We start from the raw sequence: 13656 nt of genomic DNA, 5'->3' as shown, positions 1-13656 counted from the left end.
TAATTTGTAGTTACTAATTAATGCTGTAAAAAAATTACAAATTATCTAAGCAAATGTATTAAGATTATTTTTAATTATTAAATATTAGAGTCATATATATATATATATATATATATATATATATATATATATATATATATATATATATATATATATATATATATATATATATATATATATATATATATATATTCTCTCTTAATTCTCTTATCAAATATATCATTACTATATTATTTAAATTGTTATATATAAATACAATTTCTCATAAAAAAGAGATTATAATAAGGAACTAACATTAATGAGTTGGAAAACCATTCAAAATATGTGTTATAAAGCGGAATTGAGCCACATCAAGATGCAAAAAAGAAACCAATAATAGGTACTTTATAATGTGTATTTAATTAATCTTTTCTATCCAAAATAATTCATAATCAACAAAATTCTACTACCAAAATCGACAATTATCTTATAAGCTCTTATATATATACGGCCGCAAATAACAATATGAATTTACAAACACATACCCTATAATATTATTGAAGGACATGGGGGTGGCATGCATTATTGAAGGAGTTTAATTTTATGGGCATGACTACAAGAATATACTCATAGATTTCTTATATGCAAATTGTGATTTAGAGATTATAATTTATAGCCGTAAATTATGGCAATTATTCTCTTAGATGAACAAATCAAGGACATGCTATAATATTACTTAGGATTATGTTTTTTAGTTGTCTGTAGTATTCTCTAATCCGATAAATTAAAAACTAATTTGTCATGAATTTAAATTTTTTTTAGAGTTTGTTATTAGCCAATAAATTATTATATACATAAGATAGGATTCGAATATCTGACATTTACTTAAATGAATAAATAAAGTGACCAATCGACAAACCCAAATTGGTTATTATTTAAGATTATGTTATCTTAGCTTATGTTGTGTTATGCTATGCTATGTAGTAGTATATTAGTAACACAAACTTAGCATCACATGGGAGTTTAACTATATAGTATACTTTTTCTTTCAGTGTTTGTCGGGTAAGGTCACAAAAATGGAGTAGTGCAGCATCTCTCAATTACTCAACCACCATTGCTTAATGCTTGGTAGTACTATAATTCAAGTCGCGCGTGTGCTTCACGCGGATAACGAGTTCGATGTGTGTCAATTGTCACTATCAAGGCCATTATTATTGACCCGAATTAATTTTCAGTTAATATTTCTAGATGATAATATTATTTTAAGGACAAAAATAATAACATTTTACTTTTCTTTTAAAATATTCAAATTCCAATTATTTTCTTTCACTTGATACTGCCATTCACTTTATCACTCCGGATTTTGTAAACTTAAAATATTCATCTCCATGAATTTCTTTCATCTCAATCTTCATGCCAGTATTATTAAATTTTTGTCACAACTCATAAGTTTTATTTCTATAATTATGCTATTATAAAAAAATAATTATTAATCATTTATTGCATATAAAAATATATACTTGACATTTTATAAAAAAATATTATTATATTAATGTAAATAAATTTAATTAATTATTTATTAAATATTTAATTATTCTGATAATTAATTATTTAATTTAAAAATATATAAATTAATGTGCATAAGTATATATTAGTGCATAATAAATATTTTAATGATTAGTTTTTAGTGTAATAAATTATTTTTATGATAAAACTATGTACAAATTAAATCATCCTTTCTTGGTAAATTTTTAAATCTTAACTAAGTTGATATCAAATATCTTTTAATAATTACATATTAATTTATTGGATGTGGGCTGCCACGACCGTCCAAAAACGACCATTGGAAGTTCAATTGAGTGGGCCATATTTGTGACGTCACTTCTCTTTTCCATTTACATTCACATTTACTTTCACTAATTCTGCTTATCCTTCATTGTCACAATGGCCCATTCAATGACATTGCCACGCAAAGATAAAGATTATCAACCGAGATTGAAATTAGTAATTACCCCCTAGAAAGAAAAAAAAAAGTGAGACGATTAATTTATGTTGGTCGAATGGTTAATTTATTCATTCGTTTAAATAAATGTTAAATTTAAATTTTATTTTATATATATAAAAATTAATTGACTAATAATAAATCTTTAAATAAAATTCAGATTCGCGATAAATTAGTCAGACTATAAAATACCATGAAAAACTCTAAAAAAATGCTTGGGGGAAAATATAATGTTGTTAAAGTTTGTAATCACATCAATGCAATGAGCTTCCTTTTTATGGAGTTTAATTATATAATTGGATCGCTATCAACATGTCATAATATGAAGTGCACCTTTAGCTACTTGCATTACATTGTGCTAATTACTAATAAGGTTGACATTTTAAAAGTAAGTCTTAACATATTTATATTAAAATATGAAAATTGCACAAGCAATATTAAAGTAATAGAAGGTAGTTTTTCTCAATTCTCATACGATGTTAAACATTTTAAGATTATAATGTAAGAAATAATTTTTTGGTGTCTAAACATAATCTAAGAAATATGTTAACAATGTTTTAATGTCAAAAATACATATATTCGAGAGTTCAATTGTAAAAAAAAAATAGCTACAATTATTCATTATGCCCAAAAATACATATAATAAAAAATATTTTATCCATTGTAAACAAATTTGATTATTTATTTATTATAAGTTTGATTATTTTTATTTAATATATTTAATTATTCTAATAGTTGATTATTTATTTTAAAAAATATATAAATCAACATATATAAAATTATAAATATATACATTTTTTATATATAAATTTTTTTGTTAATTTTAATTGTTTACTAATAACATAAAAAATGTTATTTCATCATTATCATGGATGACTATTTAATTAATAAATATGAAATTTAGTTGTATTTATGTATGAGCAATGTTACATTGCTAATACTTATATTTACAAAAATTTTGCAGGTAAAAAATATATAATTTATAATTATATTTATTAAATTTTTATAGACATGAATTAATATAATTTGTATATATATATTTTTAAAATTTATACACATAAATTAATAAAATTTACATATTAAAAATAATTTAATATTTATACTAATCTAGCAAAAAATATTAAAAATTACTGCCGTAAGAACTTTTAGTATATTTATTGATATCACAATATATATGATTAATAACATAGTTTGCACTCTTCTTGAATTTGTGGATCGTATCATTTTTTTTATTGTTGTCATGGATTAAGATGAAAAAATGGTTTAATACAAAAATATCGCCTAAAATTGTTTGTTCTAAATCTACCAAAATAAGAAAAGTAAAGTAAAAAAAAGATAAAGATTTGGATAAGGAAGATAATAGAAGAAGAGGTTCAGTTACAGAGTCAACGGCATATAACTGTTCCGTCAAGCCAAAGAGAGAAGGAAAGAGAAGACACGCGCGTGAGTGTGCGCGTGGATCTGTTATTTTCAGTTTTTTTTCTCATTCATTGGACACACTCGTTTTTAGTCCATTACATAATAACAACACAACCTTATGTATGTTCATGTCTTTGCCCACCACTTTCTCTCATTCTCTCTCTCTAAATAATTTTCATCATATCATATACTCTCTCCTTTCATCATCACCAGCTTTTAATTTCCCTTTGATTTTGATTTAGATTCACATAAAGTAGTTGTTGTTGCTTACATGTGTCTTAATTCTTACTAATCTTATTATATAAACCTCTCTTAATTATTTATTATTATTGGTTCTTCTTTCAGACATTACCTTTTTTCTTTCTTTTGCTTCAAACCTTGTATATATAAATACAATCTCTTCCTTTCAATTCCCGAATGTTCGTTACAGGGTGTATGACCAACCTCCCCACCATGCCACTCTCTAATTTCAACCATCAATCATGGTGCTAGAACAAGAACAAGAACAAGAACAAGAAGAAGAAAAAGAAGAAGCACAACGAGGTTAGATTCTTTCTTTATTTAATTTTTTTTTTATAAATTTTCCTTTTGTATAAGTTATGCAGCTTTATGGTTTCTTTTATATACAATGTTTGGTGTGAGTAGTTCTGAACCCAGGTTTTTTTTATGATTCTGGATGCAGGAAGAAGTATCAATTAATCAACAGTTTCTGGAACATATTATGAGAGATAAGAATTAATCTGTGGAGCATTTTGATTACTTATTTGGTTTTTGGTGATGATTGGGATTATAATCTCTCCTTTGAGTTGCTTCAAGGAGATGATTCTTGCTATTTGGGATGAAAGATGGTGGTTTTGATCTGGGTTTTTGCTGGTAGGAAGAAAAGAAGGTTCTGAAATTCTATAACACTAGAATTAGTTAGGGTTCAATTTAGAAAGGGATTCATTAAGGTTGTTGAATTCAATGGCTACACCAACTGTGCAGCAGGAAGCTGCGGCCGTGGCCGCTGCTCCAAGGAAGAAAATGACCAAGCAATTGACTGGAAAGCGCGACGACACGACCCTGCACTCGGCAGCGAGAGCAGGGAACTTGGCTCTGATAAAGGACACACTTAGTGGTGCTGAAGAGGGTCAACTTCATGAGTTGTTGGCAAAGCAGAACCAAGCTGGGGAAACAGCCCTTTATGTTGCTGCTGAGTATGGTTATGTTGATTTGGTTAAGGAGATGATTCGGTATTATGATCTCGCTGATGCCGGAATCAAGGCTAGGAATGGTTTTGATGCACTCCACATTGCTGCTAAACAAGGGGATCTAGGTATATTTCTTTGTTGTTTGTTGTTTTTGTGTTCAATTTGGTTTACATGAGACCTTGTTTTGAACCTTTTTCTTGATTGATTTTGCAGATGTGTTGAAGATCCTTATGGAGGCTCATCCTGAATTGTCAATGACCGTGGATCCCTCGAACACCACGGCTTTGCACACAGCCTCGACACAAGGGCATACTGAGATAGTGAAGTTTCTATTAGAGGCAGGTAGTAGCTTGGCAACCATAGCTAGAAGCAATGGGAAAACAGCTCTGCATTCTGCAGCAAGAAACGGACATTTGGCTGTTGTAAAGGCACTTTTAGAGAAGGAGCCTGGGGTTGTGACACGGACCGATAAGAAGGGCCAGACCGCGCTTCACATGGCGGTGAAAGGGCAGAATCTTGAGGTGGTGGAGGAGTTGATAAAAGGGGATCCCTCATCAGTAAACATGGTTGATAATAAGGGTAATACGGCTTTGCATATTGCAACCCGGAAGGGTAGAGCTCAGGTAAATTAAGATTATCCTTGTCATTGTTGTTCTAAATTTTATACAAATAGTTCATATGGATTGTTCTGAATTGGGATGACAATAAACAGATTGTGGTTTATATCATCATCTCCCTTATATGTCCTTGCATGTTTGGAAATTCATTGGGAGGCCTAGAATTGATTTTAGGAGGAACTGAGGATTGAGGAAGTTAAATTGAATTTGTTGGTTTTAATGTTGTTTGATCCCTGACCCTCATGATGAACTAGAATTGATTTTAAGAGAAGTGAAAATTTTTAAGACAGAATCATGATCAACTTGGATTGGTCGAGTGGTTAGATCACTCGTCCGCTTAAGCAAGTGTTGGCAAACCCTTAAATAGAGTTCAGATCCGCAGCAGATTAGTTCTTGGTCTGAACTATGAGTTTTTGTTTGTGCAGATTGTGAAGTTGCTTCTTGGACAGAAAGAAACAGACACCACAGCAGTTAATAAATCCGGCGAAAGTGCATTAGACACTGCTGAGAAAACTGGGAACTCCGAAATCAAAGCCATACTTTCGGAACACGGTGTTCAAAGTGCCAAAGCCATGAAGCCAAAGCCAACAACAGCAGCTAGAGAGTTGAAACAAACAGTGAGTGACATAAAGCATGAAGTCCATTATCAATTAGAACACACGCGCCAGACCAGAAAGCGCGTCCAGGGAATCGCCAAGCGCATCAACAAGATGCATGCTGAAGGACTCAACAATGCAATCAACTCAACCACTGTGGTTGCTGTCCTCATTGCCACAGTTGCCTTTGCAGCTATCTTCACAGTTCCTGGCCAATTTGTTGATGATCCAAAAAACATTCCTAAAGGGATGTCCCTTGGGGAAGCAAACATAGCCCCTACAGCTGCATTCATCATTTTCATTGTCTTCGATTCCATTGCGCTGTTCATCTCCCTAGCCGTCGTGGTGGTGCAGACCTCGATCGTGGTCATAGAGAGCAAAGCTAAGAAGCAGATGATGGCTATCATTAACAAGCTAATGTGGCTGGCTTGTGTGCTTATCACTGTGGCATTCTTGGCACTTTCATTCATAGTTGTTGGAAAAGATCAAAAGTGGCTTGCAATTGGAGTCACAGTTATAGGAACAACTATAATGGCTACAACATTAGGATTAATGTGTTACTGGGTCATTAGGCACAGAATTGAGGCATCAAATTTGAGAAGCATAAGGAAGTCTTCAATGGGAAGCAGGTCAAGATCATTTTCAGTTTCTGTTATGTCAGATACTGAGATACTAAACAATGAGTATAAAAAAATGTATGCGATTTAGAATTGTTTTATAGAGAGCTGCTAAGTCATGTTCTCTTTTTTTCCATGGCTAGTTGGAGCTATATATCAAATACAAAGTGAAGCTTCTTAATGTATATATATCACTTTGCTCATCCATATCTATTTCTGTCTCTCAATATAATGAGCTCATTTCTTTTTCTTCTAGTACTTGTTTTATAAAAATAAATATTTATTTCATTTTCTGAATTACTTGTTTGTGTTTCCAGAATAAAAAGAAAATAACCAATTTTTTTTTTTTACATTTTTTAGAAGCAAGTAGAGCCGTAGAGGCTTGCTTCTATTTTTGACACAAGTAATTGAAAAGGGAGATAATTTAAAGATTTGTTATGGTTAATGCTTACAATAAATGCTTTCTTAAATTTATCTTTATAATTTTTTAAAAGACAATCTAACCTTATATTATTAATTAAACTAATATACATACACACACAACAAAAATTTTATTTTAGCTTAAATTAAATATTTTATATCTTAGTAAAATTAAATCTATATTCAAATATTGAATACTATTGTAAACTATGAACATTATTAGCGTTTTCGTAAAAATATTTAGAATATTTTATTGATTATTGATTATGTAAAGAATATTAAATAATTAGTTATCTAAAAGTAATTATTAATATAATATTTTTAGGTAAAAATTTACATAAAATATTTTTTAACGAAAATAATAATGAAACATTGTTATATAATTCAGCATATTTAACTAAATTAATTAAACTGTGTAATATAAGGTGGATAACATCTAAATTGTCATCTCAATATAAAAATATAGAAGTCACCAATTTTTTTATTTATATTTTGATTTTTGAAAACTCTCGAAAATAGAGAAGAAAAGCAAACTTTGGCACCAAAGCCCCAATCTCCATTATTCGGGGGATCATCAACACGCCGAACTGAATTTGAAAGCTTAAAAATCAAAAATCGAAAATCGAAAGCCGAAACCAAAAAAAGCGAAAGCGGTTTGTGCGTGTAATTGAGAACAGCCATGGACGAAGAATTGCTTGAGCTTCAGCGACAATTCCAATTCGCTCAGCAAGCCAAGTCCAGCATTCGATTATCTGAGCGAAACGTCGTCGAATTGATCCAAAAGCTTCAACAACTCCAAATCATCGATTTCGAGCTCCTTCACACCGTTTCTGGCAAAGAATACATCACTCTCGTAAGCTTCACAGTTATTCACGAAGAAACAAAACAACGATTAGTTTCCATTTTTCAGCATTTTTTTCTTCTTAATTTCAGATTAATACTACTCTTTTGTGTATTTTGATGCACTGTGATGTTATAAGTGATGTTAATCGAATTCAATTGATTTTATGCGATCGCGAAATGTTATCAGGATCAATTGAGGAACGAGATGGTTTCTGAGGTTAGAAAATTAGGGCGCGTTTCGGTGATTGACCTTGCGGACACTACTGGTGTTGACTTGTACTATGTTGAGAAGCAGGCTCAGCGCATTGTGGCGGATCACGCTGAGTTCATGCTGAATCAGGGGGAAATCATGTCCGAATCGTACTGGGATTCGGTCGCCGAAGAGGTTAACGAAAGGCTTCAAGAATGCAGCCAGATCGCGCTCACGGAACTCGCCGCACAGCTTAATGTTGGATTGGACTTGGTTGCATCCGTGTTGGAGCCGCGACTCGGCACTATGGTGAGTTCACTGAGTGTTTTGTTAGGTTCGGATGGCGATAGATGTTTTGATATGTTCATTGAATATCTTGTGTCTGTTCTGTCAACTTTAAACTGCATTGGAGCTGTTTTGATTAGTTCAGTGAGTGTTTCAAGTTGTGTTAACTTTGGAAATTGGAATGGCATTGGAGCTGTTTTGACAAGTTCCCCTAGTGTTTCTCATGTGTTATGTAACCTTTGGAATGACATCGGAGTTATATTTTATGAGTGTTGTTGATCTTTGGGACAGGTGAAAGGAAGGCTTGAGGGAGGGCAATTGTATACTCCCGCCTATGTGGCCCGCATGAATGCAATGGTTCGGGGGGCAGCAAGGGGCATCACAGTGCCAACAAATTTGACGGTGTTGTGGAGCTCATTGCAGCAGTTACTGCAGGAAATGGGCGGAACCGGTGGTGTGGCGGTTGACGGATCTTTCTTCCAGTCTTTGTTTAATGGACTTGTGAAGGAAGGCGAGATTCAAGGATCAGTTCGTGCAGGAGTACATTGGACACCAGCTGTAAGTGGCATTTTTGCAATCGATTATGCATTGTCAAAGTGATGTCTAGATTAAGGTTTTATGGTTTCTTTCTTGGGCCTTTGTTTTGGTTGAACCCTTGATGATCCTTCTCTCAATGTTTGGTTGGCAACAATTGGAAGCATTTTTAAATTCTTTTGATGTATTGCATTTCCAGTTTTTTACTCTTAATCCTCTGATTGATAGTGTCCAACGTGGTAGTATTAAATGCTCTGCTATCTACATTGGTGCTAATAACTTAGTTCCTCTTTCAAATGTTAACGGAATTTATTATGGTTTTCACTTCTTACATCACATTACAGGTGTTTGCCATTGCTCAGAAGGAATCTGTGGATTCATTTTTTTCACAGGTATAGACTCGCTTCTCATTACTCCGTTTTGTTGAACCATATTCAATCTTTTTTATATTTATATTACATCATCTGAGCTAGATGGCTGTATAATCTTTTCCAGTTGTATTCTTTGTCTTTATCGTTCATGTTGTGCTGCCTTTCATTGCATGCTTTAGAATTCTTTTATCAGCTATGAGGTTCTGCACAAACTTGGAATTCCACAGCCCATTCAGTTCTTGCAGGTAAGCAACTTGTCACCATGTCAATTCTTTTTTCCAAATAAAGAATACAATGATCATGCACCCACTCCTATTTATTGAGTTAAAGTATACACTCTTTATAGTGCCTTAATCTCTTAGTCTGCTGTCCCTTAAAGACTTACACATGCCATTCTTTATTTATCTTCACAAATTGAAGTTCTTTTGAATTAATTATCATGTTGCTTTTAGTTTGTTATTTTATTTTATTTATGAAAATATTTTTGTTTTCGTATTTTTAAAGATTTTATCTGAATCTAAAAATACCATGCAGTGTATAGGATATAACATATGTTACATGAATATCTTATATTATACCATTGTTTACCTAGCTTATGTGATGAAGTCTAAGTTTGTGCAATCCAATTTAGTCCAGATATCCTGAAGGAAAACCGCTAGTCACAACATTTGTTCACCAATCTATGATTGACATGTTAGATGCTGCTACTGAGGATGCTATTGAACGTGGTAGTTGGTAAGGTCCTTATTATGTTCCTTGTGTACCTTTATAACAAGTCATGTTTGTTCCTTGTGTCCTGACATAACTGTCGCAGGAGTGATTCTCTTTCCTTGTTGCCCTCATCTTTCACACCTCAAGATGCAGCTAAAATGCTGTCCCTCTGTCAATCTGTTCAATTGGCTCTCAAGGTAATATTTGAGTTTGATTACAATCTACATCGTGAAATTTATGCTCCCCTCATCTGTTGATAAACATAATTTACCTTGCAGTCTAATAAAGCGCACATTTTTGGAGAATTTTATGTATTAAGCAGTAGCTTTATGAAGGTATGGTGTTTGATATAAGTAATAAGAAGTTACTGTTGAATCAAAGATCACTATCTGCTGCTATTTTTCTCATTGGTTTCCTGGTGCCAATTTTTCCTATCTATAGGACATATGTGATCGCGTGGTGAAAGAGTTGGAGACATTAGGTGTTTCAGGGTCTTTCGGCTCTAAGATGTCTGATGATCTACAAGTAACCAATGAAGCAAAAGGGTATGATTCAGGAAGGTTGAATGAGTCCAATGAAATGGCAAGTGATGCTGGGGCCAACAAGCATTCTGATAAAGGGTCCAAGAAAAAAAAGGGGAAAGCCACTGGAAATGCAGCAGCAAATCTGTCTGAAAGTGGTCCAGATAACCAGGAACAAGCATCCACAAAATCCAAGAAAAACCAGAGAAAGAGCAAGGATACATCGTCACAAACATCAGATTCAAAGTCAGGTTCAAGGAAAGAATCAGTTAAAATGAAGGACGACAATCTTAGTAGTCCCTCAGAAGAATGGATTGTGCAGAAAATTACTACCCTGTTTCCTGAGTTTGAAGAACAAGGTCTGTTGATTCTGACTTCAAATCTTCCCTTTCTTCCTATACAAGTTATTCTGTATTCTCAAATGCAGTGCTATAAATTTGATAGGTCTAGATGATCCTGAAACAATTCTTGGGCCTTTGGCTAACAAATTAAGGCCAACAATAATCAGTTCTTGGATGGAGAAAAGGAAGGCATTACTAACAGAAAATGCAGACAGAATGAAACGATTGCTTGATAATTTGCAGAAGAAACTTGATGAGGTTTGCTAAAGTGGCACAAACACAACTTTTGTCGTCTTTTATACATACAGTTTACTATCTTAATTGTTTTTTCCGTGTTTCCCTGGTGGCAGTCTTTCTTAAACATGCAGCTCTATGAAAAAGCCTTGGAATTGTTTGAAGATGATCAATCAACTTCTGTAAGTTCTGTTATGTTTTTTAGAATTTTAATTTTTCTGTTTTCATTGTTGAAATGTGCGAATTGACATGTAAATGATGGCAGGTTGTTTTACATAGGCATTTACTAAGAACAGTAGCAGCTCCTATGGTGGATATGCTTCTTCATGATCTGGTAATTCTATACAATGAACTGTTTGTAAATGTAATACATATCTTGAGGGTTTAATATGGTCTAACGCAATAGATTCATCATCTGCAGGATGAACACAACAAATTGAAGAATGGTGTTGAGGTTCAGGAGGCTCCAAGTTCTGAATCTATTTCAGTTAGTCCTGGAGACAGAGTTGCAATTGTAAGAATAAGATGTTATTTGCATCAACGTCTGTATTCGTATAAAATGAGTACTTACGTATTGTTTATTATTTCCTTTTGTAGTCCAAGAGTTTTCCTAGACCTCTTGCAAATAAGGCTCTTGCTGTTGTAGAAGCATTGGAGGGAAAGGTTGGCATTTTTAATTTTGCAACAAATCTTGTTGTTAAGGTTTATGTAATTCATTGTCAACCATTTTTCAATTTACAGTTGCAACCAGTTGGGTGAAAATATCGTTTTTCTTAAGCATCAAAACTATTATCCTCTGATTTGTGAACAGTATAATTAGAAGTTGAATTTGAATGTTCAAAACAGAATGTTGAAGTATTCATGGACGCATTTAGAGCAGTAACTGAAGAGAGGTAATGTGTCTATTATTTTGTTGAGCTTCAGGAATTATTTGACCTCCAGTGCTTCTGTAGTGATTCAAGCCTTGCAATGTGATTTGATCTTGAATATTCTTTTTTTCCCTCAGTGCATTGCCTTTGAAAAGACTCGACAAGAAACTTGAAAGAACGCTTTTACATTCATATCGGAAGGTATTTATGCTTTCACCCGCATAAAGCTTTATCAGAATTTGTTTGAAGCTACTAGATTCACAAATATACTGTCAATAACACTGGTAATGTATTAAATGTCAGATTGGTAGATCAACTGAAAATTACCCAAAATATTAATGAATAAGTTCTTTTCAGCTGGAAGGAAAATTCTAATTTAAGTCCTGAGGAACAAATTTCCAATCAGGGAAAATATTTATTAGAGTTGGCCTACCATTAACTTTTGTTATTGAATATCAGGAATTAACATCCCAAGTTTCTGCTGAGACTGACCCTGTATCCCTTCTGCCAAAAGTTGTGTCATTACTTTATATCCAGGTAACTTTGGTTGCTTCCACACCCCCTCTCTCTTTCTGAAGCCTCCCATCTCCTTACTGTTTTCTTCCACTTTTGTTCAGGTTTACCATAAAGCTCTTCAAGCCCCTGGAAGGGCGATCTCTGTTGCTATTTCCCAATTGAAGGTATGTCTCTGTGGGTTAACATCACACTGAATATGAATATTTTAGGCTTATTTAGATTGTATCTGTGATGGTAATATGGACAAATTTTGGCACCTTTGACAGGGACTGTATTTCATGCAATCATATAATATTTAACATTATCATATTTCAAAAGTTCTCGGAGATTTATTCTTTCCCGCCTTAAAACCTTTCAGGATAAGCTCGATGAGTCAGCACACAAGGTATTGACGGATTATCAAGCTGCTACAGTGACTCTCTTAGCGCTATTATCAGCTGCACCTGGTGATGTGAGTATTACTTATCATGCTTGCTTGCGTGTTGCATTTTGTACATCTATGGGCTGAGTTCATTCAAAATAGTTGTCCCCACTAAATTAACTTAATTCAAATTAGTAAACTAAGGGAGGAAAATTTTTTTTATTGAAAGGTAAGATTTTAAATTTCGTATAATAACATATGTATATAATTTTTTATCTGTAATAAGTAAAAACCTTTCCACTCTTGGTTTCTTAACAAATGTTCTGCTTGTTAGGAAAAAACTTAAATTTTCATCAACATTTCGAAAAAGCTAGATAAGAATTCTAGTTTTCATCCTTTTAATGAACTCTTTGCACAAACGTTTTTAATAGAATCTTTTATCTTTAAAAAGTAGAAACAGAAACCACTTACTCAATTAAGTTTACTCTGAAAAGCTGACCATGTCGGCAATCATGAAGAAGCAAAATATTCGTTTTTCTTTTAATATTATGATCACCTAATTTCAATATCAGTGAATAATTGGAAAATGTATACATTGTAAATTACCATGTTTTTGCCTCCATGTTTTATAGGAAGACGATTGTGCATCTGATAGAATTTTGAGTAAAAGGGAACTTCTGGAGAGTCAAATGTGGGATCTCAAAAGCTTGGTTTTGACCAACACACAACAATCTTCATAAATAACATTTCACACCTGAATCGAGCAGGGATGCATTTCACACGACAACTATTCGGTGATGTCTAGTTCCTTAAGTGAAAGTTTATGACAATTGTGTAGACTAGAGAAATTTTTTACAATTTTATTTTAGACAGTACAAAGATCATTTTTACTAATTCATCCCGCGCAAAGTTCGATACTCGGGTGTTTTCCATACTTCAATTTTTGCTTAACAAACTTAAAATATTCAGAGCCAGAGCCTCGCTGATACTACCAAATAATTTTGAACCTAAAGACAATTTTTCATACCCATTTGTTAAAA

At 32.9% G+C, this 13656-nt stretch overlaps 2 protein-coding genes across 2 annotated transcripts; both read left to right on the top strand.

Annotated features, from left to right (window-relative positions):
- The first annotated feature begins 3404 nt into the window (after positions 1–3404).
- LOC112786837 (ankyrin repeat-containing protein At5g02620) lies at positions 3405–6675 on the top strand. The gene is made up of 4 exons (XM_025830210.2): positions 3405–3943; positions 4083–4715; positions 4804–5213; positions 5633–6675. Exons 2-4 carry the CDS (start codon positions 4364–4366, stop codon positions 6509–6511), a joined length of 1641 nt encoding a protein of 546 aa, XP_025685995.1. The 5' UTR covers positions 3405–3943; positions 4083–4363; the 3' UTR covers positions 6512–6675.
- Positions 6676–7286: 611 nt separating this feature from the next.
- Positions 7287–13533, top strand: LOC112786799 (E3 UFM1-protein ligase 1 homolog). Its single transcript, XM_025830174.2, has 20 exons — positions 7287–7693; positions 7871–8182; positions 8450–8716; positions 9037–9084; positions 9243–9308; positions 9695–9798; positions 9878–9971; positions 10053–10109; positions 10216–10654; positions 10740–10894; positions 10987–11052; positions 11136–11204; positions 11292–11384; positions 11468–11533; positions 11717–11763; positions 11877–11940; positions 12199–12276; positions 12357–12419; positions 12614–12706; positions 13249–13533. Exons 1-20 carry the CDS (start codon positions 7520–7522, stop codon positions 13354–13356), a joined length of 2463 nt encoding a protein of 820 aa, XP_025685959.1. The 5' UTR covers positions 7287–7519; the 3' UTR covers positions 13357–13533.
- Positions 13534–13656: the final 123 nt, after the last annotated feature.

This window comes from Arachis hypogaea, chromosome 3 (genome assembly GCF_003086295.3).
Source record: "Arachis hypogaea cultivar Tifrunner chromosome 3, arahy.Tifrunner.gnm2.J5K5, whole genome shotgun sequence".
NCBI lineage: Eukaryota > Viridiplantae > Streptophyta > Magnoliopsida > Fabales > Fabaceae > Arachis > Arachis hypogaea.
The sequence above is the reverse complement of the archived record's forward strand: the minus strand, read 5'-3'. Positions and strand labels throughout refer to the sequence as shown.

Coding starts and splice junctions, on each gene's coding strand:
- LOC112786837 (XM_025830210.2), top strand. CDS start 4,364: ATGGCTACACCAACTGTGCAGCAGGAAGCTGCGGCCGTGGCCGCTGCT. Junction 4,716..4,803: donor TGCTAAACAAGGGGATCTAG/GTATATTTCTTT, acceptor TTGATTTTGCAG/ATGTGTTGAAGATCCTTATG. Junction 5,214..5,632: donor CCCGGAAGGGTAGAGCTCAG/GTAAATTAAGAT, acceptor TTGTTTGTGCAG/ATTGTGAAGTTGCTTCTTGG.
- LOC112786799 (XM_025830174.2), top strand. CDS start 7,520: ATGGACGAAGAATTGCTTGAGCTTCAGCGACAATTCCAATTCGCTCAG. Junction 10,895..10,986: donor TGCAGAAGAAACTTGATGAG/GTTTGCTAAAGT, acceptor CCCTGGTGGCAG/TCTTTCTTAAACATGCAGCT. Junction 11,534..11,716: donor TAGAAGCATTGGAGGGAAAG/GTTGGCATTTTT, acceptor TGTTCAAAACAG/AATGTTGAAGTATTCATGGA.